Source organism: Eleutherodactylus coqui, chromosome 5, assembly GCF_035609145.1.
Source record: "Eleutherodactylus coqui strain aEleCoq1 chromosome 5, aEleCoq1.hap1, whole genome shotgun sequence".
Taxonomy (NCBI): domain Eukaryota; kingdom Metazoa; phylum Chordata; class Amphibia; order Anura; family Eleutherodactylidae; genus Eleutherodactylus; species Eleutherodactylus coqui.
In genome coordinates this window covers 28438207-28465560 of record NC_089841.1, presented here as the reverse complement: position 1 = coordinate 28465560, position 27354 = coordinate 28438207, and the positions used below count along the sequence as shown (strand labels likewise).

Here is a 27354-nt window from a genome sequence, read left to right as displayed (position 1 = left end):
TCCCAAGTTATCACTTATGTATAAAACTCTTGGCCCTCTTGAATTCTATTAAGAGCGCATCTGAGTGTGAAACGTGTAGGTGGCTTGCTTGCGCCCCAAGTTTTGGAGTCCTGTATAAATATTGTCTGATATGTTACACTGAAGTTGTAGAACCTTTCCCATGTGATCACAGCTGTATATTACTGTGTGCGACTCTTCCTAGTATATGACCCTATAGCGATGAGATGGAGGGGAGACGCCCTTGCTGGGCTCAGTGGTGGAATAAGGTTCTTATAGTTATCATTTATGAAAGGATCCTTCTCAAAACAAAAAAATGTCCTAACAAACTCCACAAAGTCCGGGATCGGCAGTGATTCTCCCCTCACTACTTATACACATAATGGGTACCAGCTCTCCCTCATCTCCATCAGTTCTGAGGAAACATCATCTAAAGGAAGAAGAAAGATCGGTCCAAACACAGACATGTAAGTTATACAAGTAAACTTTTATCAACAGTTAGAAACCAGTTTAGAGACGCAGTTATATGTATCAGTGTGAAATATTCTATGTACACGGCTGATATAAAGGTGGGTTATCTGGATGCTATTTGTTTCTGGATAACACATAATTATCAGTAATTACATACATTTCTTACTCATCACTTAGTGCCCTAAATTGCTTCCTTTTTCTTGTGTATGACATGTCACTTTACTTTTTACCTGTGTGAATTTTCTGATGCCGAATTAGCTTTGCTTTCCGTGTAAAACATTTCCCACATTCTGAACAAGAAAACGGCTTCTCTCCTGTGTGAATTCTCTGATGATCAACAAGCTTTGATTTCAATGTAAAACATTTCCCACATTCTGAACAAGAAAACGGCTTCTCTCCTGTGTGAATTCTCTGATGATCAACAAGCTTTGATTTCAATGTAAAACATTTCCCACATTCTGAACAAGAAAACGGCTTCTCTCCTGTGTGAATTCTCTGATGATCAACAAGCTTTGATTTCAATGTAAAACATTTCCCACATTCTGAACAAGAAAACGGCTTCTCTCCTGTGTGAATTCTCTGATGTGTAAACAGGTTTGCTTTATGTGCAAAACTTTTCCCACATTCTGAACAAGAAAACGGCTTCTCTCCTGTGTGAATTCTCTGATGTGTAAACAGGTTTGCTTTCTGTGTAAAACATTTCCCACAGTCTGAACAAGAAAATGGCATCTCTCCTGTGTGAATTCTCTGATGATCAACAAGCTTTGATTTCAATGTAAAACATTTCCCACATTCTGAACAAGAAAACGGCTTCTCTCCTGTGTGAATTCTCTGATGATCAACAAGAGCTGGTTTCTCTCTAAAACTTTTCCCACATTCTGAACAAGAAAATGGTTTCTCTCCTGTGTGAATTCTCTGATGTCTAAAAAGGTTTGCTTTATGAGCAAAACTTTTCCCACATTCTGAACAAGAAAATGGCTTCTCTCCTGTGTGAATTCTCTGATGATCAACAAGCTTTGATTTCAGTGTAAAACATTTCCCACATTCTGAACAAGAAAATGTCTTCTCTCCTGTGTGAATTCTCTGATGATCAACAAGAGCTGGTTTCTCTCTAAAACATTTCCCACATTCTGAACAAGAAAACGGCTTCTCTCCTGTGTGAATTCTCTGATGTGTAAACAGGTTTGCTTTATGTGCAAAACTTTTCCCACATTCTGAACAAGAAAATGGCTTCTCTCCTGTGTGAATTCTCTGATGTGTAAACAGGTTTGCTTTATGTGCAAAACTTTTCCCACATTCTGAACAAGAAAATGGCTTCTCTCCTGTGTGAATTCTCTGATGTGTAAACAGGTTTGCTTTCTGTGTAAAACATTTCCCACAGTCTGAACAAGAAAATGGCTTCTCTCCTGTGTGAATTCTTTGATGCTGAACTAGCAGTACTTTCTGTGCAAAACATTTCCCACATTCTGAACAAGAACATGGCTTCTCTCCTGTGTGAATTCTCTGATGTGTAAGTAGATGTGATTTAACTCGGAAACGTTCTACACATTTTTTACATGAATACGGCTTCTCTCCTGTATGGGTTTCTTGATGTTTTCCCCTTCTGTGACCTTTATCAGTGTGTGATGGATCACAAGATGGGACCTGTATAAGAGGATCAGATGATGTATTTTGGCTGTGAAGGGCTGAGGGGATATCTGGGATAATGGCAGGTTCTTCATATGTATCTTGTGTGATACCACAATCCTCTGCTTTAGTATCTGCAGATATCAGATCTCCCTCTGAGCTCCCGGTACCGTCATCTGCAGAGAGTAAAGCTGATTATTCTTTAATACTACAAACCTTATAAAAGATGCTGATATTTTATAACATTTCTATACAAATAACAAGTCATGTAGCAAAATGTAATCATCATCTAAGGGTGCTTTTACACAGGCTGACAGACACTAGAGTAATCACTGAAAAGAGCCATTAGGGATGACTGTCAGCCCATGTAAACATGGATCCTGACAGAGCGAGAGAGAATCGCTCACTCATTGAAGTCACTTGGTTTGCAGCTCACTTAAACACTAAGTGATTGTCGGTGCAGAAAACATCACCAGAAACTGCAGATGTGAATCGGGACTTACAAGCAAATTCTGGTTTTCATCAATAACATGGGGGTCCCAGGGGTCTGAAAAAGGGTCATGAAAGGTACTGGACAGGAGAGTTCTGTACAACCTCTGGGTTCCTGCTCCCGGTAGATCTCCGAGCCCAAGCTACAGAAATAGTATTTTCCATACAGATGGAGTTCGGCCATTTCTGCACCAAGATCATTTTTTGTTTTTCCATAAAAAAAACTCGTATAAAATCTCCCATGAAGCCGGATGTCAGGAACACACAGTATACGGCAAATATAGAGCTGCTCATCTATAAGACAGCTTAGTACATACAATAATTCTATATCCTGTCATGTCAGACCAGGACTAGGGCCGGGGGCAGGTGACAACCAAGCTGGGTTGCCCCACACATGTTTATGGCCACCTAGTTTGCCCCTGCTCTCAAAGCTATGGCAGCTCCTGCCGCTACTAGTTCTGACAGTCTTACTCACAGTACCGCTGTGTCCCGCTCTCTCTCACAGGCTGAAAGAGTGACCTCCCTCCCGGCTCCAGTGTTCACTGTAGTTGAGTGACCGCGTCGGGGGGAAAGAAGTGAGGTCACATTGTGAGCCGGTGAGAGAGCACACAACACAATTGAGAATGATGGGGAAAAGTGGAGGATAATGGGGTCTGTTCAGGTACATTGATGAGCATGGGGGCAGTTTGGGGTACAGTGGAATATGATGTGAGCATTTTGGAGGATGATAGGGACTGTTTGCAGGACCTTGGAGGATGAGGGAGTAGTTTGGGGCACATGGAAGTATGATGCTGCCACTTGGAGATGGACAGGAATGATATGGAATTAAATCTTTTGGTGTTTAAAGTTTGCTCTTGGGCCCATAGGACTCTAGCTATATCAATGTTCGGAGTCTCAGAGGAAGTCGCATTACTAACTGAGGCAACAGCAGGGGGCACTATTACATAAAGGGAGATCACAACGGTGGGGGGAGGGGTGGCACTATTACCTAGTGAAACTATAGTGGGCAGCTTGATGGGGAGAGTGCCCTGAAACAAGGTTTGGCCCCATAGATAAGAAAATATAATATTATATTTATCCCAGTGGGGGAGGAGCATTCTTAGTTTTGCTCTAGGTCGCCATGGAATCTACATAACTATCTGCAGCCGGTGACCGAGGAGAATCTGTGACTCTTCTCTGCTGTATTTAGTGGTTACTACTCACCTGGGCGGTTACCTGTAGGAATCCCCTCTTTACACCGCTGATCGCCCCTCACATTTTTCTCTGTAGCATTAATATTGGTTAAATCTTCATCCTGGAACAAAAGCTGTGAGACAAATGTTGTAAGAGTCAGCAGACGGTTGGAGAAGTCGTGTGCAAGGTTTTACATCACTAGAAATGATCATTAATCATCATGATGACCAAAAATGACCTGACAGCAGTAGTTATCAGAGTCATGTCAAAGTGGGTGCAGATTTACTTAGATTACAACTGCTCGTTAAAGGGATTCTGTCACCGGGTTCATGACATTTGATTTGGAGCTCATCTAACATAGTAAAATAGTATGCTAGGCTGAAAAAAGACAAGTGTCCATCCACTTCAGCCCGTTTCCACCCACTCCTGCATGTTGATCCAGAGGAAGGCAGCAAAAAAAAAAACCCTAATGGAGGCAGTAGCCAATTTGCTCATTTTTGGGAGGAAAAAATTCCTTCTCAACACCATAGTGTCAGTCAGAACAATCACTGGATCAATATTTGAAAAAGTTCCTACCTGCCTCTAAGACGGATGAGTGGAAGATACCCGGATCACAACCCTTCTGGTTATTAAATGTCTATACCCTGTAATATCGTAGCACACTAAAAAGACATCTTTTCCCTCAAACTCCTCGATCGATTTTGTCACTTCCTCAGGCAGAGAGTTCCAGGGTCTCACTGCTCTTACAATTAAGAATCCCCTTCTGAGTTGGTGATACAACCTTCTTTCCTTTAGACGTAGAGGATGCCCTCTTGTCACCGTCGCAGTCCTGGTGTCCCTGGTTCCCAATTCTGACATGATTGGGGTCCTTAGGCCAAGTGATAACATTTTTAATTAGATATGGAGGTTATCAATGCAAAGTTGTATGTCCTTATGGAATGAAGTAGGGTTATCACCCTGGGTCATTCAGAGGTCCAAGGGAATTGTCGTATGCTCTCACCCCAGGAAAATGTAGAAGCGACAGTTCTGCCCAATGAGTCTGGTAGGGGTTTCCTGCACATAAATAGTGTTCAAATCAAATGGGACACATACACAAGAGCTTGGAGGTATTTAAACCCTTTCCAATCACTGACTCCCCGGGACCAGGGGTAGAAATTATAAGCGGGTCTAGAGGACCATACGTTGTGAGCGCAGTTAGACTAAACTATCACTTTGAGGAAGCCTCTAATATCATTGATTGTCATCTGCTCGCCATTCTGGGACACGAGCCTTCACCCAGAATTTTTGTTTTGCGTGCATGGTTTAAGTGGTCTGCCCTGAGTGTAAAGGCAGGATTGTATGTGCGTGGAGTACCTACAGCTGGCTATAATGCATATGTTGGGGGTTGGCTGTGCTTTTGTGCAGACTACTAATGTATTTGTATTATATTGGGAATGCATCACACAAGAAGTTAGACCCTCACTCTCACAACAGGCGAGGATCCCAAAGTAGAAGTGCCGTGGGCTGTAGAAGAGAGGAGACCACGGCACTCACAAAAACAACCCGCGGGATAAAAGATTTTAGATAGGAAGTCACCAGTATCTTGTACGAAGGAGAGAGCATTGTTGGCAAAAGGACGTAGTATTTTATCAAGGAATATTGCTGCGTTTGTGAAGATAGAACCACATGCTGAGACAATCGGTCTCCAAGGGGGTTCAACAAATCATTATGAATTTTAGGTAGGATGTAAAGGGTTGGAGATTTAGGATGTAGGACATCAATGAAGCGAAGGAGTTTGGCATCAATGGTGCCGTCCATCATAGCATCATTCAGTAAAATTCTGAATTTGAAGTCGAGCAGTGGGATCAGACTTCAATGCTTCATAATTGTGGCATGACCTCATTAAGATATTTAGTAGTGTCCATTACCACGAGCGCCCCGCCCTTATCAGCTGCTTTTATTGTGATATTTGTATCATTAGATAAAGATCTTAAAGCATCAAATTCACATTTACTCATGTTTGGGTTCCCAAATTTGGATTTACCATCAAAACACTTTAACTTTGCCACATCTTTTTGGACCAACGCAATGTAGGCCTCAAGGCAGGGATTGGAACAAGGAGGTAAATAGTGGCTTTTGCTGTGCAGACCAACACCCACCAGGGAACAGCCCCCACGGCTTTTTTCTTTGTCTTTTTTTAGGATCTTCATTTGGTCCATGTTCCAGCCCTTTTTTCCCCTGACATCTTTACCACAGTCCATCATGAGCATCACCGTATATTTTTCATGCATGTGTTAATTTCTGTATGGTTTTTCACCTGACACTGTTTCTGGTCTATTCCACTTATATATTGCTATATTGCCGGTTTTCATTACATCTATTACTCCTTATTAGTATGTTTTTACTATATACTTCTCTAGATGACGCCTAACGTTCACGCATCACTTGTTACTATGCACTCACTGGTACTACACGACGCGTTGACGTCACACACACGGTCACGTGAACCCCGTCTCTTTCACGTGATCAGACGCTGCCACATGATCACCGCTCATAGCTTCTGCTGTGTATAGCTCTACCATATTGATACACAGTGCCTCTACGTCATGACGCCTGCGCCTTGTTTAGCCCCGATCTTACCGGCAGCTGGTGCTTTTCCTTGTCTGCATCTATTTAACTATACTGTGGTTTATACCCTATTATGCTGCTATATGACTGCTTGTTGCCCAGTGCTCTTAGGTAGCTATTGCTTGTAAAAAGACCTAATTATAGGTCGAAACGTTGCCTATCTAACTTGGACGCAATAAACATGTTCCTTTGTATGACATAATTTTCTGCATCATTTTATGCTGCCACCTCCTCCACTCGTCTACTCTACATGTTTTATGGAGCGTAGGTCCATAGCCCCTAGGGTGGCTTTGCATTCATTGCTGACGCTTAAGTCTTGGAAATAATTTTTCCTCCCCCCCCGAGTGGATTTTTATCCCGCGGGTTGTTTTTGGGAGTGCCGTGGTCTCCTCTCTTCTACAGCCTATAGTTATTATGGACTTCCAACGTGCACCACGGGGAGCGGACTCTCACTCTGTTATCCTGGCTAATGATGCACCAGGATTTGCTCCAGGTTTTGTGTCCTACACAGATGATGAAATTGAAAAATTACTGGCTGATACTCCTGACGAGAACTTTGCACTCAATCTTCCTACTTCTGATATGCTGATGAACAAATGGGAACAAGTGAACAAGAAAATAGTTACATCTAATTTACACATGATTACGCTAAAACAATATTATAAAGCAGGACGTATTCCAAGAGGCTTGAGACCTAATACTCAGCCTACTTTATTGAGACATAATACCCAGTTTTGTAAAAAATTTGAAGCTATTGTTATTAGATTCTCATTCGACATCATCCTATTAAATATAGAATTTTTACAACATTAAGTTAATTCGCTACAAGAAAAATTTTCTTCGATTGAGTTTGAGATCACCAGTAAAGTAACTCAACAAGATTGGGATTCTCGACATATGAAATTTGACTCCTTCTTGAAGGGATTCAAGGAAGATCTGGAGGATCGAAAACGATCCAAATGGTTTCGTGACCAACATGACTATGAAGAGGGTGCTGTCTTTTCTTGGCAGGCATTAAAGACTCACCATGGCTATGAACAAGGTCCTCAAAGGAACAGACCTAGATCTAGAGGAAGAAGATATAGGAACCGTCCAAGGACCAATCAGTCTCCTAGTTTATCATACTCCACGGATGACTCGTCATGTGCCACTACCCCTTCTAACCAGTCTTTTTTAGGGCGGGGCATGTGCAACAAATGCAAGAAAAAGAAGACCACGGCACAGCAAGCGAAGAGGAGGTGTCAAGCATAAAAGGACCCTCAAGAGAGACTATGCACAACAGAAACAAAGTACCCACATCAAGGCCACCACTGGGACGATCGATGTCGAATCTAGTCTAGTAGTGAATATATCTTCCAGACCGTTGTCCGCCACCAAAAGTAAGGTACTCGCTAAGGGTCTATCTTTTTGCCCAAAAACTGGGTATGTGGACTGGTTTCAGCTTGACCTTGATTTAAAAAGATTCTGCCGCAATTTGCGGTTGAGAAATACTTTCTCTGATAAATCCAGTGGTGCTGTTGCGCAGACCAACTCCCGTGGGGGCTTTTCCCTGGTGGGTGTTGGTCTGCGCAACAAAAGCCACTATTTACCTCCTTGTTCCAATCCCTGCCTTGAGGCCTACATTGCATTGGTCCAAAAAGATGTGGCAAAGTTAAGGTGTTTTGATGGTAAATCCAAATTTGGGAAACCAAACATGAGTAAATGTGAATTTGATGCTTTAAGATCTTTATCTAATGATACAACTATCACAATAAAAGCAGCTGATAAGCTGATTAGCACTTCCAAAAACTGCACTGCCTTGTCCGCACCTATGAGTCCCATAAACTAAATTTAAGGACTCATAGGAGCTGAAGCGCTGAATCCAGCGATGCAAGTCCTATACTTATTCTCCTTGGTATTCCCCTGCTGTCCGCAGGTATGCCAAGGAGAGTAAGCATATGCTCACTTTCACATGGTCAAGAAAATCAGGAGACTTGTGCAGTGCGGGAAGAAAAAAAAATCACTGCGTGTTCTATCTTTTTGCTTTCCTCAGAGCACATTGCATATAGTTTTCAATGACACAGGAAACCACATCTCATGGCATGCGATGCAATGCTTTTGTTGTGGAATATAAAGTGTTAAGTTTCAGAATGCAATAAGTGTATGTTTCTTACCTTGTATTGGACTATTGACCCTTAAATAGAAGACTAAAACCTATGCTTTTTTTAGCGCAGGAACTAGGATTTTAAGATAAGAAGTCAATAGACAAATTAAATAAGGCTAAGCTATGTTAACAGAGAAGACACACAACTAGAGCAGAAATATTGTCTAATGCAACAGCAATATCCTGACTTAGGCAATTTCTATGTCTGAGACGAGTCTTAAGAGCTTTAAGACTATTTGTTAGATGTCAATAAGTCTTATGATTAATAAGTATTTTCACCTTTGTAACAGTAAGCTACGTAACACTAATCTTTGTACGAGGCAACATTTGGATACGCCCTTGTCTTTCTGTATAAGAATTGGTAATATTGATAATAAAGTAGAATTCATTCGAGAAGTGTCTTGACATAACATGGAGTGATTTCATGCTATTGATAAATAATGCTAGCAAAATCTCCTCATCACGGGCTTCCATATCTACCAATTTGGCACCTGGCAACGTGGTCATCAGATCGGTACCAGTGTGGTCTGATAACACTTCCCACTGAAAACAATGGGAAACATTTGTCGATCGCTACTTCCCAGAAGTGATGGGAGGCGTTTTTGCCATGAAAATGCCTTGCATCTGCAGGTAAAACGCATCATCTCTGTATCTTAGATTACTGATGGTTCTTCCATCTATTTTCAACCCAATACCCTGATCATTTATGTCCAGCCACCTCAGGATCACTGCCGCATAGAGACAAGACAGAATAAAACAACTAAAATTTCTTGAACGCCCGATGCAGGAGCCTTGAATTGGCCTTTAAGAAGGGTCAAACAAGGGAATTATTTGCAATTTTGAAAAAGATGAAGAAGCCTTTCTCTGCCTGCCAAGCAGCCATAAAGGACCACGATGGGAATGAAATCCGTGACCAGTAAGACATGAAGAAGAGATGGAAAGAATATACAGAAGGACTATAAGTCAGCGCGGCAGTGACCATGCAGAGGAACATGGGAGCCAAGAGGATCTGGAACCAGACCTGTTGGAAAGTGAAGTGGGCAATGAGGCAGCTACCAGACAGCAAAACATCTGGCATCAATAGAATCATTGCAGAGCTGCTCTAACCAGTCCCGTGAGCTGCCCTAATAACACTATGGCGGACAATCTGGAGCACCTGTATATGGCCAAAGGATTGGGAAAGATCAGTTTCATCTCACTGCCTAAGAAGGGTGATGTCAAGGTCTGTAGATACTATAGAACTATCTCTCTGATTCCCCATGCTAGCAAGGTACTTCACCAAAATCATTTAGGGGCATTTAGACAATATCATTGACCAGTAAATTCTTGATATGAAAGCTGGATTCTGCAAGGGTAGAGGGACCTGTGACCACATCACAAAACTGAAGTGGATCATGGGAAAGGCAAGAGGCCATCAGAACAAACAGCAGTATCATTCACTAAACCGCACAGCTTTGCCAGTCTGAACAAATGGCCGATTTGTGGTAAACCCATGTCAGAATGGTATTTTGTTCCCCTTGCAGCCACCCTGTGGCTGATACATGTGAGCTCACCCTTCAGAAGGTTCCTTATGGCATTCAGTTTGTGAGAAGAACTATGGAAAACTATAGATCCCAACACCGCCAAATACAGACCCTGTGCCAGACCCTAACCTAAATAGAGACCCAAGCCTAGATCCACCCTAAACACAGATACCAAGTCAGACCCTCTTGTAAAAAAAGACCCCGGGTCAATGCCTTTTTGAATGAAACCCCCCTTAAATACGGAACCCAGTCCAGATCCCACCTAAATACACAGCAATCTAGACCCTCCATAACCCTTATGGGTATGTTCAAAAGGCAGAATTTGCAATAGAAGTTCCAATAGATGGCCTGCATTATTTTATTCCTTCATTGGCACAGGAAAAATCAGTTGATGTTACATCTACTTTCCAAGAGAAAACAGATGCAAAATAGTAATTGAATAGTTCAGCCTTCTCAACGTCATTTTAAACCAATTCTTTAAACCCGACACTTTTACTGAACCCCACCATACTTCTGGGTGATGTTATTTTGGCTGGCTGCCCATAGAAGGTCCAGTAGGAAACCCCTTGTCTGAGTGGGTTATGTTCTAACTACCGTGTTTCCCCGAAAATAAGACACCCCCTGAAAGTAAGACATAGTAAGACATTTGCAGAAGTCCCAAATATAAGCCCCCCCCAATAGTAAGGCATAGTAAAGTGTGTTTGTATATAAGCATGCCCGATGAACAGAACACCAGAGCATGCAGCTATGATTCTTTTTAGCCCGCCGCTGCTGTCTCCTACCTTCACCGTCCGTTGCAGAGCAGCTGCATGCAGGATATGAAGACAGTCACCTGCCACCCGATGTTCCCGATGTTCCACGGCCATCGCTTGTAAATGTGCAGGCAAGTCAAGAGGCCTGTCCCCTGCTGCCACCCCCGTTGTCGCTAACCTCCAGATGTATCAGTAGATCTGCAGTCTGCCGTTACTCCTTCTCCTGCTGCCGTTATCCTGTCCCTGCGGTGCTGTACGAGTGTGCTGTCGTGAGCTCCCCCTGCTGGCTGGAAAATGCCATACTGTATGTTCTGTTCCTGCTGTACACGTCTGCTGTGATGAGCTCCCCCTGGTGGCCGGAAGCTGCAATACCATCCCTGATTACAAGTGGTACAGAACCTTCTGTCGGTGATACGGTACCGGTAATTAAAGTCAGCAGACAGGTACGTTACTTTACAGCCCTTATTTTTTCATGGCTCTGTGTGTGAGTCAGGCAACCTGTGTGTTATTCTTAAGAGCTCCCACCCACTAGCGTTTTTTTCACTGCGAAATTCGCACGTTTTTTTTTTCTACAGGGGGTCTATGGGACTTGTAAAGCTAAAATCGCGATCGCGCAAAATCGCGATTTACAGCGAAATCGCAATTTTGCGCAATCGCGATTTTAGCTTTATAACTCCCATAGCCCAAAGACCCCTGCAGAAAAAAAAAACGCTGCGAATTTCGCAGTAAAAAAACGCTAGTGGGTGGGAGCCCAAAGGCTGGGTTCTCACAGAGCGTATTTCCAGCGGAAATCTCGCAGTTTGGCCACAGCGATAAACAGCGAGATTTCCGCCGGGAAAGCGCTGCTTCAAAACCCACGGTACTTAGCCGCGGGTTTTGAAGCGACCTGGCTGCACGCTTTTCCGTTTCTGTGGCCAGTGAATCCGCACCACAACACTGGCTTCTCCCAGCTTTGCCGTGACAGATTCGCTGTCCCATGTGGACGAGATTTCTGAGATATTTCGTCCACAAAGATGGCCAATTGAGGGATTAGCAGCCACAGACGGATTTGCCGCGGCGAAATAAGACACCCCCTGAAAATAAGACGTAGCGCATATTTGGGAGCAAAAATTAATATAAGACACGTCTTATTTTCGGGGAAACAGGGTACTCTGATTGCTACATAGCTGCAGGTCTAGAAACTGGACATACAGTAGATATTAGATGGCGACTCAATGATACCCTCAGGTACATCATACACATGTATATTTAACATGGCTAAACACACTGTATGTTATGTGGTTTCAATTCTGAACATCTCAGATTTACTGTGCTTTATGTTCATCCCAAAAAGTCAGTTTTACAGTAAGTATAATTCTTGTGTGATGGACCCTACCAGACAAGCTCTTTAGAGGGGGATACGGAGACTCCTATCACAGTTACAGCTGATGATTAGCAGTTCTTGTCAAACATTTATAGTGAAAGAGATGACAGTTCAGCCACCTGACTGTATACTTGTGGTCTATAGCTTATTTAGGTGAATGCAGAAGTTAATAATACCACCTCCCAGCAGGCAGAGATGGTACTAACTAATCATGTAATATTGATGCACTATAGGATTGATTGCTTAGAAGAGTGGAAGACAAAGGAGGGACAGATCTTAACATCAGAACAGTGCCTGGTAAGTAGACAGAAGACTGCACTGCATGGAAGTAACTGCAATGTATAGGAAATATTCAGAGACATTTAGAACACAGCAGAAAAGCAGAGGAGGGGTACAGGGATGGAAAAATGTGGTTTTTGCCAGAGTGGTGCTTTAGCCCCATAGTGACGAAGCCTGTTTGCGCCTTAGTGACGGAGGCAAATTTTGGAAATCTGACATCCATCACTTAACATATCATAACTCCGTTAAGGTTTTGCATATCCCAGTGATTCTGATATTGTTTTTTCGCCACATATTATACTTTAATTAGGTGGTAAAAATAGACCCACAGAATTTGTCTTTTTTCACATTTTCAACTGTAATATCTCAAATATGTGCAAACATACTGTAGAAATTTTTGCCAAGATATATATTTCCATCTCTTTACTTTATTCTGGACGCACGTTTGAAAAACTGTAATTTTTTTAACCATTTAAGAGACGTACAAATTTAACATTAATTATCAACATTTTGAGGAACACTTTATTTTCCGGCACCAAGCCAAGATTGCAAAGGCTCATAGGTGTCAGAATTATAGATAACCCCACAAGTGACCCCATTTTAAAAATTACACCCCTTAGTGTATTCACTGAGGGGGGTCAGGAGTATTTTGACCCCACAGTTTCTGGGAATTAATGCAATTTAGAGTAGGAAAAATAAAATTTCACATTTTTGCAAAAACATAATTTTTAACACAGGATTTTTTTTTATAGTGCACATGAAAATAAGGATTTACACCTCAAAATGCATACCCCCGTTTGTCCCGTGTTCAGAAACATACCCATTGTGGCCCTAATCTTCTGTCCGTATGCACAACGGGGCCCTAACTGAAAGCAGCAGTGGGTGGTTTTCAGAACAGACATTTTGGTTGAAGGTGTTTCAGGCCCCATTGCACACTGGTAGACGCCTTGAGCGGTCGAAACGATAGAGAACCCCCACAAATGACCCCATTTTAAAAACTAAACCCCTTAATGCATTCATCTAGGGGTGTACTGCGTATTTTGACTCCACCGTTTTTAAATGAATCGAAGCAAAGCAGAAGGAAAAAATTATGATTTTTGTTGTTTTGGCAACTATGTCATTTTAAAAATAGTTTTTTTTGTATAGCATACATAGGAATGCAGACATTCACCCCAAAATGTATACCTCCATTTGTCCTGTGTTCAGAAACATACCCATTGTGGCCCTAATTTTCTGTCTGGATGCACAACGGGGCCCAAACTGAACGGAGCGTCAAACTTTAACTGTCTTTTAACTTTTACGTGATCACCATTATCCATTGGATAATAGTCATCACGTGACCGAAGACCACTCACTGCGGCCCCCCGTGACATCTCCATGCTCTTGGCTACCTTTAGCCAGGAGCAAGGAAATTTTAAATTTCCCCTTGCCCTCCCCAGCTTCTGCGCTTGCGTCTGCCATTTTGGCAACGGGCGAATGCCCCAAAACTGGGGAAAGGTCCGCAGATAAGGATCCCGTCAGGGGACATTGGATAATGGTGATCACATGACTGGGAAAAGCCTACCATGACACCCCATGAAATCTCCAGGGTCTTGGCTACATTTAGTAGCCAGTTGCGGGGAGATTTTAAATTACCCCGCCAATCTGTGGCTTTTACGCCTGCGTATGCCATTTTGGCAACGGACGCGTGCGCAGAAGCCGGGCAAGGTCCGCGGATAAATCTGGGGGCCTTAGGTACCTAATTTCATCTCCCCTCATGGATATGATCCATAGGATATGAACTTTTCTTTTTTTTTTTTTCACTTTTTAAACTTTTTTTATTTACTTCTACATGATCACTGCTATCCATTGGATAGCAGCGATCATGTGACTGGGAACTGCACACAGCAGCTTCCAGTGACAGCTTCCTGCTCTCGGCTACTCATACTAGCCGGGAGCAGGGAGTTTTTAAATTCCACGGGCCTCACGGCTCTCTGCGCATGCGCGTGACATAATGCGTCTGGCGAACAGATGCCGGCGGCAGGACCAGGAAGAAAGAAGATGATGCCGGACGGCGCAGAGGACGGGGGTGGGAGTGGGGGGTGAGTACTCTCAGCTCCCCTTATGGATCTGATCCGTAAGGGGAGCTGAAATCTCAACTGCTTTTAACTTTTTGGTAACTTTAATGCGATCGCCGGTATCCGGTGGATACTGGTGATCGTGTGACCGGGGGTGGGGTCCCGCAGTCCTGGATGACAGCTCCATGCTGTCGGCTACCTCCGGTAACCGGCAGCATGGAGCAATCACGTCCTGAGCCTGCAGGGCTTTCATTCCTAGAGGAGGCATGTTTTTACGTCCTCTAGGAATTAAGCCCAGCAGGCAAGGACATAAAAAGGCAATGGGGCCGTCACTAAGGGGTTAAGGGAAAGACAGAAATATATTTTTAATTATTTAACTCTCAGCCATGTTTTCAGCTTTAGAAATATACCCTGCATGTATTACAGGGTTCAAAATTCAGTTGCGTGTTTACTTGTGGCTTGTTGAGTGGTGAAACTTCCAAAAAATGATCACGTTTTAGGAAAAGCGGACCTTGATCATTTTTTTCCCATGGACTTCATTTAATGCATATGTGTCAAATTAAGGTCCCTGGATGGAATCCAGCCTGCTACCTCATTTACAGTCTTACAATTACAATCAGCCCTTTGAAGGCAACCATAACGCTGATGTGGTCCTTGGTATACTTGAGTTTGACACAACTGATCTAATGTCTCTGGTAGAGATGAGCGAGCGTACTCGTCCGAGCTTGATACTCGAGTATTAGGGTGTTCGAGATGCTCGTTACCCGAGCCGAGCACCATGCGGTGTTCGAGTCAATTCCATTTCCTTCCCTGAAAGATTTGCGCCATCTTCTGGCCAATAGAAACGCAGGGAAGGCATTACAACTTCCTCCTGTGACGTTCCAGCCCTATCCCACCCCCCTGCAGTGAGTGGCTGGCGAGATCAAGTGACCCCGGAGTATTTAAATCAGCCCCGCCCGCGGCTCGCCTCAGACACACGCTGGCAGAGATTAGGGAGAGTGCTGCTGCTGCTGTTGCTGGTGGGAGAGTGTTAGCGTCTACAAGAACCCCAACGGTCCTTCTTAGGGCCACAGCTCACCTAGTGCACTACTGTTGTGGGTGCTGGGAGCAGTTTAGCCTTTTTTTTTTTTTTTGTATATCGGGCGTGCAGCCCCATTACAGCTATAGCGTTCTCAGGCTGCAGTCTGTACTAAGTAGTATAGGGGAAGTATTGGTGAGGCAGGGACAGTGGTAGTGTGGAATCCTGTCTACCTGTGCATTTAGCTCCGTGGTTGCTGGGAGTTGTAGTACCTCAGCATTGCACTGCATGGCCTCAGTTCAGCCTTCAGTTGCATTTTTTGCTGGGGGCAGTTAGCGTTATGTAAGCGCTCTCTGCCTCCAAGTGCACATTTAAAAAGCACTAATATTTTTCTGCGCTCTGGGTTACCAGACAGCTGCCAGCACAGTGTACGGTGCCAGACAGCCATAGAGGGAGAGTCCAATACACGCTCCATTGCCTGCATTTTATTGGAAAAAAACAAATTTTTAAAAAGGACTCCTTTTTTCCGTCTGCTTGTAACCCAGTGCACATTACTGCGTGGCCTGTGGGACTGGAGGTGAATCTCAACTGCATAGTGCTCAGCTCGTCCTGCTTGCATCCTTCCTTATAATTTAGCTCAGGCTTCTTTTTGCGTTGTATAACCGTTGACAGGCACCAACTGCGCGGCAATAATTCCAAAAATTTTTTACACTGCTCAGTGTCTGCTCGATTCTTAATCCACCATGCTGAAGGGTAGGGGTAGGGGTAGAGGACGTGGACGCGGGCGAGGATGTGGAATTGCAAGTGAAGGTGTGGGCATAGGCCGAGTTCCTGGTCCAGGCAAATCACAGCCGGCTGCTTCAGGAGTAGGAGAGAGGACAGTTTCTGGGGTCCCTAGCTTCATATCACAATTTTTGGGTCCACGTCGTAGACCTTTATTAAAAACCGAGCAGTGTGAGCAGGTCCTGTCGTGGATGGCAGAAAGTGCATCCAGCAATCTATCGACCACCCAGTCTTCTACGCCGTCCACGGCTGCAACTCTGAATCCTCTGGCTGCTGCTCCTCCTTCCTCCCAGCCTCCTCACTCCATGAAAATGACACATTCTGATGAGCAGGCAGACTCCCAGGAACTGTTCTCGGGCCCCTGCCCAGATTGGGCAACAATGGTTCCTCTTCCACCGGAGGAGTTTGTCGTGACCGATGCCCAACCTTTGGAAAGTTCCCGGGGTCCGGGGAATGAGCCTGGGGACTTTCGGCAACTGTCTCGAGCTTTCAGTGGGTGAGGAGGACGATGTTGATGAGACACAGTTGTCTATCAGTGAGGTAGTAGTAAGGGCAGTAAGTCCAAGGGAGGAGCGCACAGAGGATTCGGAAAAAGAGCCGCTGGACGATGAGGTGACTGACCCCACTTGGTGTGATAAGCCAACTGAGGACCGGTCTTCAGAGGGGGAGGCAATTGCAGCCACAGGACAGGTTGGAAGAGGCAGTGGGGTGGCCAGGGGTAGAGGCAGGGCCAGAGCGAATAATCCCCCAGCTGTTTCCCAAAGCACCCGCTCGCGTCACGCCACCGTGCAGAGGCCAAGGTGCTCTAAGGTGTGGCAGGTTTTCACTGAGACCGCGGACGACCGGCGAAAAGTGGTGTGCAACCTTTGTCGCGCCAAGATCAGCCGGGGAGCCACCACCACCAGCATGTGCAGGCATATGATGGCCAAGCACCCCACAAGGTGGGACGAAGGCCGTTCACCGCCTCCGGCTTGCGCCACTGCCTCTCCCCCTGGGCCCCAACCTGCCACTGAGATCCAACCGACCTCTGACGACACAGGCACGGCCGTCTCCTGGCCTGGACCCACACCCTCACCTCCGCTGTCCTCGGCCCCATCCAGCAATGTCTCTCAGCACAGCGTCCAGCTATCACTAAGAGAATCGTTGGAGCGAAAGCGCAAATGCGCTGCCATGCACCCGCACGCTCAAGCTTTAAATGTCCACATAGCCAAATTGATCAGCCTGGAGATGCTCCCCTACAGGCTGGTGGAAACTAAGGCTTTCAAAAACATTATGGCGGCGGCGGCCCCGCCCTATCCTGTCCCCAGTTGCCACTATTTTTCACTGTGTGCCGTTCCAGCCCTGCATGACCACGTCTCACGCAACATTGTACGCGCCCTCACCAACTCGGTTACTGGCAAGGTCCACTTAACATCGGACACGTGGACAAGCACAGGTGGGCAGGGCCACTATATCTCCCTGATGGCACATTGGGTGAATTTAGTGGAGGCGTGGACCGAGTCAGAGCCTGGGGCCGCTCATGTCCTACCCACCCCCAGAATTGCGGGCCCCAGATCGGTGCTGGTATCTGCGGCGGTGTATGCCACCTCCACTAAACCTTCCTCCTCCAACGCAACTTCTACCTCGCAATCAAGACATGTCAGCAGCAGCACGTCGCCAGCAGTCGATGTCGCGCGGCGCGGCAGCACAGCGGTGGGAAAGCGTCAGCAGGCTGTGCTGAAACTACTCAGCTTAGGAGAGAAGAGGCACACGGCCCACGGCCCACGACAGAGCAGACCGACCGCTGGCTTTCGCCACTGAGCCTCCAACCGGGCATGGTCGTGTGTGACAACGGCCGTAACCTGGTGGCGGCTCTGCAGCTCGACAGCCTCATGCATGTGCCATGCCTGGCCCACGTCTTTAATTTGGTGGTTTAGCGGTTTCTGAAAGGCTACTCACACTTGTCAGACCTCCTCGGCAAGGTGCGCCGGGTCAGCGCACATTTCCGCAAGTCCAAGACGGACGCTGCCACCCTGCGGACCCTGCAACATCGGTTTAATCTGCCAGTGCACCGACTGCTTTGCGACGTGCCCACACGGTGGAACTCTACGCTCCACATTTTGTCCGGCTGTATGAGCAGCGTAGAGCTATAGTGGAATACCAACTCCAACATGGGTGGTGTAGTGGGAGTCAGCCTCCTCAATTCTTTACAGAAGAGTGGGCCTGGATGGCAGAAATCTGCCAGGTCCTTGGAAACTTTGAGGAGTCCACCCTGATGGTGAGCGGCGATGCTGCAATCATTAGCATCACCATTCCTCTGCTATGCCTGTTGAGAAGTTCCCTGCAAAGCATAAAGGCTCATGCTTTGCGGGCGAAAACGGAGGCGGGGGAAGACAGTATGTCGCTGGATAGTCAGAGCACCTTCATGTCTATATCTCAGCGCGTGGAGGAGGAGGAGGAGGGGGAGGAGCCTGAGGAGGAGGAGGAAGAGACAGCTGGGCCCACTGCAGAGGGTACCCATGCTGCTTGCCTCTCATCCATTCAGCGTGTATGGCCTGAAGAGGAGGAGGATCCTGAAAGTGATCTTCCTAGTGAGGACAGCCATATGTTGCGTACAGGTACCCTGGCACACTTGGCTGACTTTATATTAGCATGCCTTTCTCGTGACCCTCGCATTAGACGCATTCTGGCCACTACGGATTACTGGGTGTACACACTGCTTGACCCACGGTATAAGGAGAACCTTTCCACTCTCATTTCAGAAGAGGAAAGGGGTTTGAGAGTGATGCAATACCCCAGGGCCCTGGTGGACAAACTAATGGTAAACTTCCCATCTGACAGCGCTAGTGGCAGAAGGCGCAGTTCCGAGGGCCAAGTAGAAGCGGAGGCACGGAGATCAGGCAGCATGTTCAGTGCAGGCAGGGGAACACTCTCCAAGGCCTTTGCCAGCTTTATGGCTCCCCAGCAAGACTGTGTCACACCTTCCCAGTCCAGGCTCAGTCGGCGGGAGCACTGTAAAAAGATGGTGAGGGAGTACATAGCCGATTGTACCACCGTCCTCCGTGACGCCTCTGCTCCATACAACTACTGGGTGTCCAAGCTGGACACGTGGCCCGAACTCGCGCTGTATGCCCTGGAGGTGCTGGCTTGCCCTGCGGCTAGCGTCTTGTCAGAGAGGGTGTTTAGTGCAGCTGGGGGAAACATCACGGACAAGCGTACCCGCCTGTCAACTGACAGCGCCGACAGGCTTACACTCATAAAGATGAACAAAGCCTGGATTTCCCCAGACTTCTCTTCTCCACCAGCGGACAGCAGCGGTACCTAAAGAGCTTTGTCAATCTGTGTATGATATTCGTCCTCCTCCTCCGGCTCCTCCTCCTGAAACCTCACGTAATCACCCCGAACGGGCAATTTTTCTGTGGGCCAAAAGGCTGATAACTTTTCAAAATAATATTTATCTGTTTCAATTCTCATTAAAGCATTGAAACTTCCACCTGAACCAATTTTTATTTTGACTGGGCTGCCTCCAGGCCTAGTTACAAATTAAGCCACAGTAAGCTAAGCGATTAATGGGTTTCACCTGCCCTCTGGGTTGGGCATGGGCAATTTTTCTGGGGTATATTTGTACTGTCGGTACACCAATTTTTCGGGCCCTCGCCTACAATGTAATCCAAGTAATTTTTATGGGCTTCGCCTGCACTCATGGTACACCACTGTGTCTGGGGTTGGCCTACACTTGTGCTACAGAAATGTAACTCTGTTCTGCCTACCTATACTTCTGCCACTGTAACGCTAGAGGGGTATGACTAGACTTCTGCAACAGAAATGTTACTTCGGTCTGCTGATACTTCTGCTCCTGAAATGTTACCTTGGTTGGTGTATACTGTTACTACTGTAATTCAACTAATACTGGGCTCTGCCCATAATGCTTCAACGGAAATGTTACTGGGGCATGTCTATACTGCTATAACAGAAATGTAACTAATAGTGGGCTCTGCCCATACTGCTTCTACGTAAATGTTACTGGGGCCTGTCTATACTGTTACTACTGAAATCTTACCAATAGTATGCTCTCCCTACACTGCTGCCAGGGAAATGTTTATCTGCTGCTTAGTCCATACTGCTTCGACGGAAATGTTACTGGGGCCCGTCTATACTGCTACTACTGAAATGCTACAAATGCTGTGCTCTCCCTACACTGCTGCCAGGGAAATGTTTATCTGCTGCTTTGCCCATACTGCTTCTACGTTAATGTTACTGTGGTCTGTCTGCACTGCTGGAACTGAAATGTGACTGGGGCATGTCGCAACTGATACTACTGAAATGTTACTGGGGTCTGTCAATACTGCTGTAAATGAAATGTTACTGGGGTCTGTCTATACTGTTGCTACTGAAATGTTACTGGGGCCTGTCCCTAATGATACTACTGAAATGTTACAGGCATCTGTCTGCACTGCTGGAACTGAAATGTGACTGGGGTCTGTCTACACTGCTGGAACTGAACTGTTACTGGGGTCTGTCTAGACTTATACTACTGAACTGTTACTGGGGTCTGTCTATACTTATACTACTGAAATGTTACTGGGGTCTATGTATACTGCTGCAAATGAAATGTTAGTGGGGTCTGTCCTCACTGCTGCCAATGAAATGTTACAGGGGTCTGTCCTTACTCTTACCACTGAAATGTTACTAATTCACTGGGAAGGTGCATATAACCATGGACACGGGGACAGGACATGTACTGCTTCAAAAACATCCCCCTCCTCCTCCAACAATGAAAACATTCTTGACAAATGCTTTCGCAGTGGTCCGTCTGGCGGCAGTCCAAGAATTTCACCTTAAACTATACAATAAGAAAGCCCCCCACCACGGCCCATTTAATCCTGGCCACATTCTGAAAACCAACTAAATAAAACTGCGCTAATAGGTCCACAGTTGCGACCACTATCCCACCAACGCGGTTACTGGTAAGGTGCATATAACCATGGACACGGGGACAGGACTTGTACTGCCTCGAAAACATCCCCGTCCTCCTCCTCCAACAATGAAAACATTCTTGGCCGAAGCCCACCTGTATTGAATCTGACGTTAGCTCTGCTGTCCAAGGCACTGCAATAGGATGTAATAATGTACCGCCGGTGGGTCCAGGTAGTCACCCATGCTGTGGGTCCACAGGGACTTCACATAGGGGAGTTGTACCTGCCTGTGTCTATGTATTAAAAACGCCGGTCTGACTGGGGCATGCAGTGTGGGCCAAAGCCCACCTGTATCTTATCTGACGTTACCTCAGCTGTGCAGGGCACTGCTATGGGATTTATTAATGTAACGCCGGTGGCTTCCTGGGACCCACCCATGCTGTCGATCCACACGGACTTCACATTAGGGAGATTTACCTGCCTGTGTATACTTTTAAAAAACTCGAGTCTGACTGGGGCATGCAATTTGGGCCGAAACCCACCTGTATTTAATCAGACGTTAGCTCTGCTGTCCAGGGCACTGCAATGGGATGTATTTATGTACCGCCGGTGGGTTCCAGGGAGCTACCCATGCTGTCGGTCCACAGGGACTTCACATTAGGGAGTTGTACCTGCCTGTGTCTATGAATTAAAAACACCGGTCTGACTGGGGCATGCAGTGTGGGCTAAAGCCCACCTGTATTTTATCTGACGTTAGCTCAGCTGTGCTGGGCACTGCAATGGGATTTATTTATGTACCGCCGGTGGCTTCCTGGGACCCACCCATGCTGTGGGTGCACACGGAATTCCCATTGCGGAGTTGTACCTGCCTGTGTCTACTTATAAAAACCCCAGTCTGACTGGGGCATGCAGTGTGGGCCGAAGCCCACCTGTATTTTATCTGACGTTAGCTCAGCTGTGCAGGGCACTGCAATGGGATTTATTTATGTACCGCCGGTGGCTTCCTGGGACCCACCCATGCTGTGGGTGCACACGGAATTCCCATTGCGGAGTTGTACCTGCCTGTGACTAGTTATAAAAAACCCCAGTCTGACTGGGGTATGCAGTGTGGGCCGAAGCCCACCTGTATTTAATCTGACGTTAGCTCTACTATCCGGGGCACTGCATTGGGACAAACTACAGGACCAATACAGCGCTAATGAGATGTGCACAGCTGCGCTAGCATTGGAGTCCGCTGTAGGCCCACGATTGCTGAGGGTTTGTGCAAAGGTGTATGTCCTGGGTGCAGTGAAAGTCCGCTTCCTGCCTACAATTGCTGAAGCTGTGGGCCGAGGCCTATGTCGTGGGCGCGGTGCAAGTCTGCCATGTTTGGCCGCTCAGATTTATTTTTTGTTCATGTCTTGGGTTGCCTAGGACCCACCTATGCTGTTGGTGCCCACTTAGTTCCCATCGCAGTGTTTGACCTGTCTGGCACAAAGACACTGACTGACTTGGGTAGGGAGCAGAGTGCAGATGGCTTTTCCCGTTGCGGTGTCGATTGAGCTATGCGACACCTTGACCGATTTCCCCATTGCTATGCCCACGTTTGCAGCTCCTGATGGAGGTGGCACAGGATTGGATTTCTCATTGCTTCTGTACAGCATTGTGGGCTATCGCCCCGCCCCTTTTAAAGAGGATCGCTGCCTGGCCCTGCCAACCCTCTGCAGTGTGTGCCTCCGGTTCCTCCTCATCGCAGATGTACTGAGAAATAGACATGAGGGTGGTGTGGCTATGCATGCAGTGTGTGGCATGAGGGCAGCTGAAGGCTGTGCAGGGACACTTTTATGAGCGGTGTGGACACTGGGTCGTGCGGGGGGTTGGGCAGCATGTAACCTAGGAGAAGAGGCAGCGGTGTGTCCCGCAGGCAGTGATTGTGCTTGGTTGGAGGTAGTGTGGTGCTTAGCTAAGGTGTGCCTTGCTAATGAGGGTTTGTCCGAAGTAAAAATTGTTAGGGGGGGGGGGCCCCACTCTTGCCGCTATTGTGACTTAATAATGGAACCTGGGAACCTGAAATGCAGCCCAGCATGTTGCCCCTCGCCTACCCTATCTGTTTCTGTGTCGTTTCCATCACTTTCTTGGGTTTTGCAGATTTTCACCAATGAAAACCTTAGCAGAGCATGGGTGATAATACAAAAATGCTCGAGTCGCCCATTGACTTCAATGGGTTCGCAACTCGAAACAAACTCTCGAGCATCGCGGAAAGTTCGACTCCAGCAACGAGCACCCGACGATTTTGGTGCTCGCTCATCTCTAGTCTCTGGTCAGCGGTAATTCTGCCATCTCCACCGGCCTCATCACACAAGTACAAGACATCTAATAAGACTAAAGACAAAAGATTCACAGCCCTTCTACAGATCAGAGGGACATCTCCATCTACCTGATGGTCCTGTGGAAGAAGAGGATGGGGACATCTCTCTGGTGGGCTTCTCTTACTGGATGGAACTGCAGGAAACACAGACGGACACTGAAGTCATTCTTTACATACAGATAATAAAGTCCCCGTGGATTTAGTCCTGTCTATTACCTGGCGATGGGAGCGGCTGCTGGTCCTCCATCATGGCCTCCTTGTACAGATCCTTGTGTCCTTCTAAATACTCCCACTCCTCCATGGAGAAATAGACAGCGACATCCTGACACCTTATAGGAACCTGACAACACAATATACAGTCATCACCCAGAAGCCTCCAGTGCTGTTACTGTATAATGTCCCAGCATTCCCTGCAGCATCACCTCTCCAGTCAGCAGCTCCATCATCTTGTTGGTGAGTTCTAGAATCTTCTGTACATTGATGTTCTCATGTATCAGGGGGTGAGATGGGGGCCCCACTATTGGGCTCCGGGGTCTTCCCCACCCATCACACACAGGGGCCCGACAGCCATCACTAGAGGTTTTCTTCACTACTGTGTAATCCTGCATGTGGGGAGACATTAATAAATATTACTACAGATATTTCCAGAGTCCATCACTTCTCCAGTGACATCATCTGTTATTACTATAGATAAGAATGCAATGTGACATCATCAGAATCTCTCCTTCCTTCAGTGACATAATCTGTTATTACCATAGATAAGAATGATGTGATGTGACATCATCAGAATCTCCCCCCTCTTCAGTGACATCATCTGCTATTACCATAGATAAGAATGATGTAATCTGACATCATCAGAATCTCTCACCTCCCCAGTGACATTATCTGTTATTACTATAGATAAGAATGATGTGATGTGACATCATCAGAATCTCTCCTTCCTCCGGAGACGACATCTGCTATTACCACAGATAAGAATGATGTGATGTGACATCATCAGACTCTCTCCCCTCTTCAGTGACATCATCTGCTATTACCATAGATAAGAATGATGTAATGTGACATCATCAGAATCTCTCACCTCCCCAATCAGCTGGAAGAGTATCTCTAGGGTGAGATTTAATACACTTTCTGCCGTGTTGTTTCTGTCCTTCTCCATCTTTGATGAAGCAATCTGGTAGGAACTTGAATGAAAAGAATATGAACCAATGTAAAAAACACAAAGAACATAAGAAACTAAATTTACTGGAGATAATAAGGGAAAACATTTAGAAGTATTTCCCCATTACATAACAAGTGATTGGCTGCAGCAGTCACATGTCCTGGTCAGCAGCAACCAGGAAAGATGGAGCGGTTATGAAGCAAGTCATAGGAAAACCCCGATAAGGAGATATTAAAAGGAACCTGTCAGAGTTTTATGAAGCCCGAACTACAGGCAAATCAAATTCCAGACAGGGTTCTCCCCAACCCAGATTAGGTCGACTGATAGCCGTGAGGCAGGGAGAAGTCGTCAGCCTGAGAAAAGGGAAACTGCGCACAGGTGTGGTCAGGAAGTGGGATATAAGTGTTGGAGATGAGCGAACGTACTCTGTTCGGGCGTTTTTGCACTCGAGCACCGCTTTTTCCGAGTAACTGACTACTCGGGCGAAAAGATTCGGGGGCCGCCAGGGGTGAGCGGGGGGGAGAGGGAGGGGGGGGAGAGAGAGAGAGCTACCCCCCCCCCCTCCACCACGCCGTCCCCCGGCGCCCTCCGAATCTTTTCGTCCGAGTAGTCAGTTACTCGGTAAGAGCGGTGCTGGAGTGCAAAAACACCCCAAACGAGTACGTTCGCTCATCTCTAATAAGTGTGCATTCCTGCTACAGTCAGGGGAGATGTTGGCTGAGAGAGCCAGAGAGACACCTCAGTGGAGCTGGAAGGACTGCTAGCCCAGGGTCTAGTGAAAACCAGGAAAGGCGGGAGGTTGACAGGGGTGACCACCCTAACCTCAACACCCAGGTGGGGTGTGTATATTGACTTTGTGTTCCACCTGACAGCCTGAGGTGGGAATACCATCTGTGTGGGCCTGAGCACCCTACGTGCTACACCTTGTGGGATTATAAGGACTTTGTGTTATTTTTAATTTGGAGAGTTTATGCACATTTGAAGTCCAGTGTGTCATCGCTGCCCCTCCCTTGGAGGACAAATTCTTACAGTGTATGGTGGATGTAGCAGAGCTGTATGTGTGTAATGTACACGCTCCTGTACTGTATGTGTATTGTGGATGTAGCAGAGCTGTATGTGTGTAATGTACACGCTCCTGTACTGTATGTGTATTGTGGATGTAGCAGAGCTGTATGTGTGTAATGTACACGCTCCTGTACTGTATGTGTATTGTGGATGTAGCAGAGCTGTATGTGTGTAATGTACACGCTCCTGTACTGTATGTGTATTGTGGATGTAGCAGAGCTGTATGTGTGTAATGTACACGCTCCTGTACTGTATGTGTATTGTGGATGTAGCAGAGCTGTATGTGTGTAATGTACACGCTCCTGTACTGTATGTGTATTGTGGATGTAGCAGAGCTGTATGTGTGTAATGTACACGCTCCTGTACTGTATGTGTATTGTGGATGTAGCAGAGCTGTATGTGTGTAATGTACACGCTCCTGTACTGTATGTGTATTGTGGATGTAGCAGAGCTGTATGTGTCATGTACACGCTCCTGTACTGTATGTGTATTGTGGATGTAGCAGAGCTGTATGTGTGTAATGTACACGCTCCGGTACTGTATGTGTATGGTGGATGTAGCAGAGCTGTATGTGTGTAATGTACACGCTCCTGTACTGTATGTGTATTGTGGATGTAGCAGAGCTGTATGTGTGTAATGTACACGCTCCTGTACTGTATGTGTATTGTGGATGTAGCAGAGCTGTATGTGTGTAATGTACACGCTCCTGTACTGTATGTGTATTGTGGATGTAGCAGAGCTGTATGTGTGTAATGTACACGCTCCTGTACTGTATGTGTATTATGGATGTAGCAGAGCTGTATGTGTGTAATGTACACACTCCTGTACTGTATGTGTATTGTGGATGCAGCAGAGCTGTATGTGTGTAATGTACACGCTCCTGTACTGTATGTGTATTGTGGATGTAGCAGAGCTGTATGTGTGTAATGTACACGCTCCTGTACTGTATGTGTATTGTGGATGTAGCAGTGCTGTATGTGTGTAATGTACAGCCTCCTGTACTGTATGTGTATTGTGGATGTAGCAGAGCTGTATGTGTGTAATGTACACACTCCTGTACTGTATGTGTATTGTGGATGTAGCAGAGCTGTATGTGTGTAATGTACACGCTCCTGTACTGTATGTGTATTGTGGATGTAGCAGAGCTGTATGTGTGTAATGTACACGCTCCTGTACTGTGTGTGTATTGTGGATGTAGCAGAGCTGTATGTGAGTAATGTACACGCTCCTGTACTGTATGTGTATTGTGGATGTAGCAGAGCTGTATGTGTGTAATGTACACGCTCCTGTACTGTGTCTGTATTGTGGATGTAGCAGAGCTGTATGTGTGTAATGTACACGCTCCTGTACTGTATGTGTATGGTGGATGTAGCAGAGCTGTATGTGTGTAATGTACACGCTCCTGTACTGTATGTGTATTGTGGATGTAGTAGAGCTGTATGTGTGTAATGTACACGCTCCTGTACTGTATGTGTATTGTGGATGTAGCAGAGCTGTATGTGTAATGTACACGCTCCTGTACTGTATGTGTATTGTGGGTGTAGCAGAGCTGTATGTGTGTAATGTACACGCTCCTGTACTGTATGTGTATTGTGGATGCAGCA

General features: G+C 46.2%; 1 protein-coding gene across 1 annotated transcript; it reads right to left on the bottom strand.

Annotated features, from left to right (window-relative positions):
* Positions 1 to 465: 465 nt before the first annotated feature.
* On the bottom strand, positions 466 to 24682 carry LOC136628727 (zinc finger protein 84-like). Its single transcript, XM_066604827.1, has 5 exons — positions 24650 to 24682; positions 24000 to 24125; positions 23593 to 23679; positions 3787 to 3889; positions 466 to 2270 (listed from the first exon to the last, which is right to left on the bottom strand). The coding sequence occupies exons 1-5, from the start codon at positions 24680 to 24682 to the stop codon at positions 688 to 690; spliced, it is 1932 nt and encodes a 643-aa protein (XP_066460924.1). The 3' UTR covers positions 466 to 687.
* Positions 24683 to 27354: the final 2672 nt, after the last annotated feature.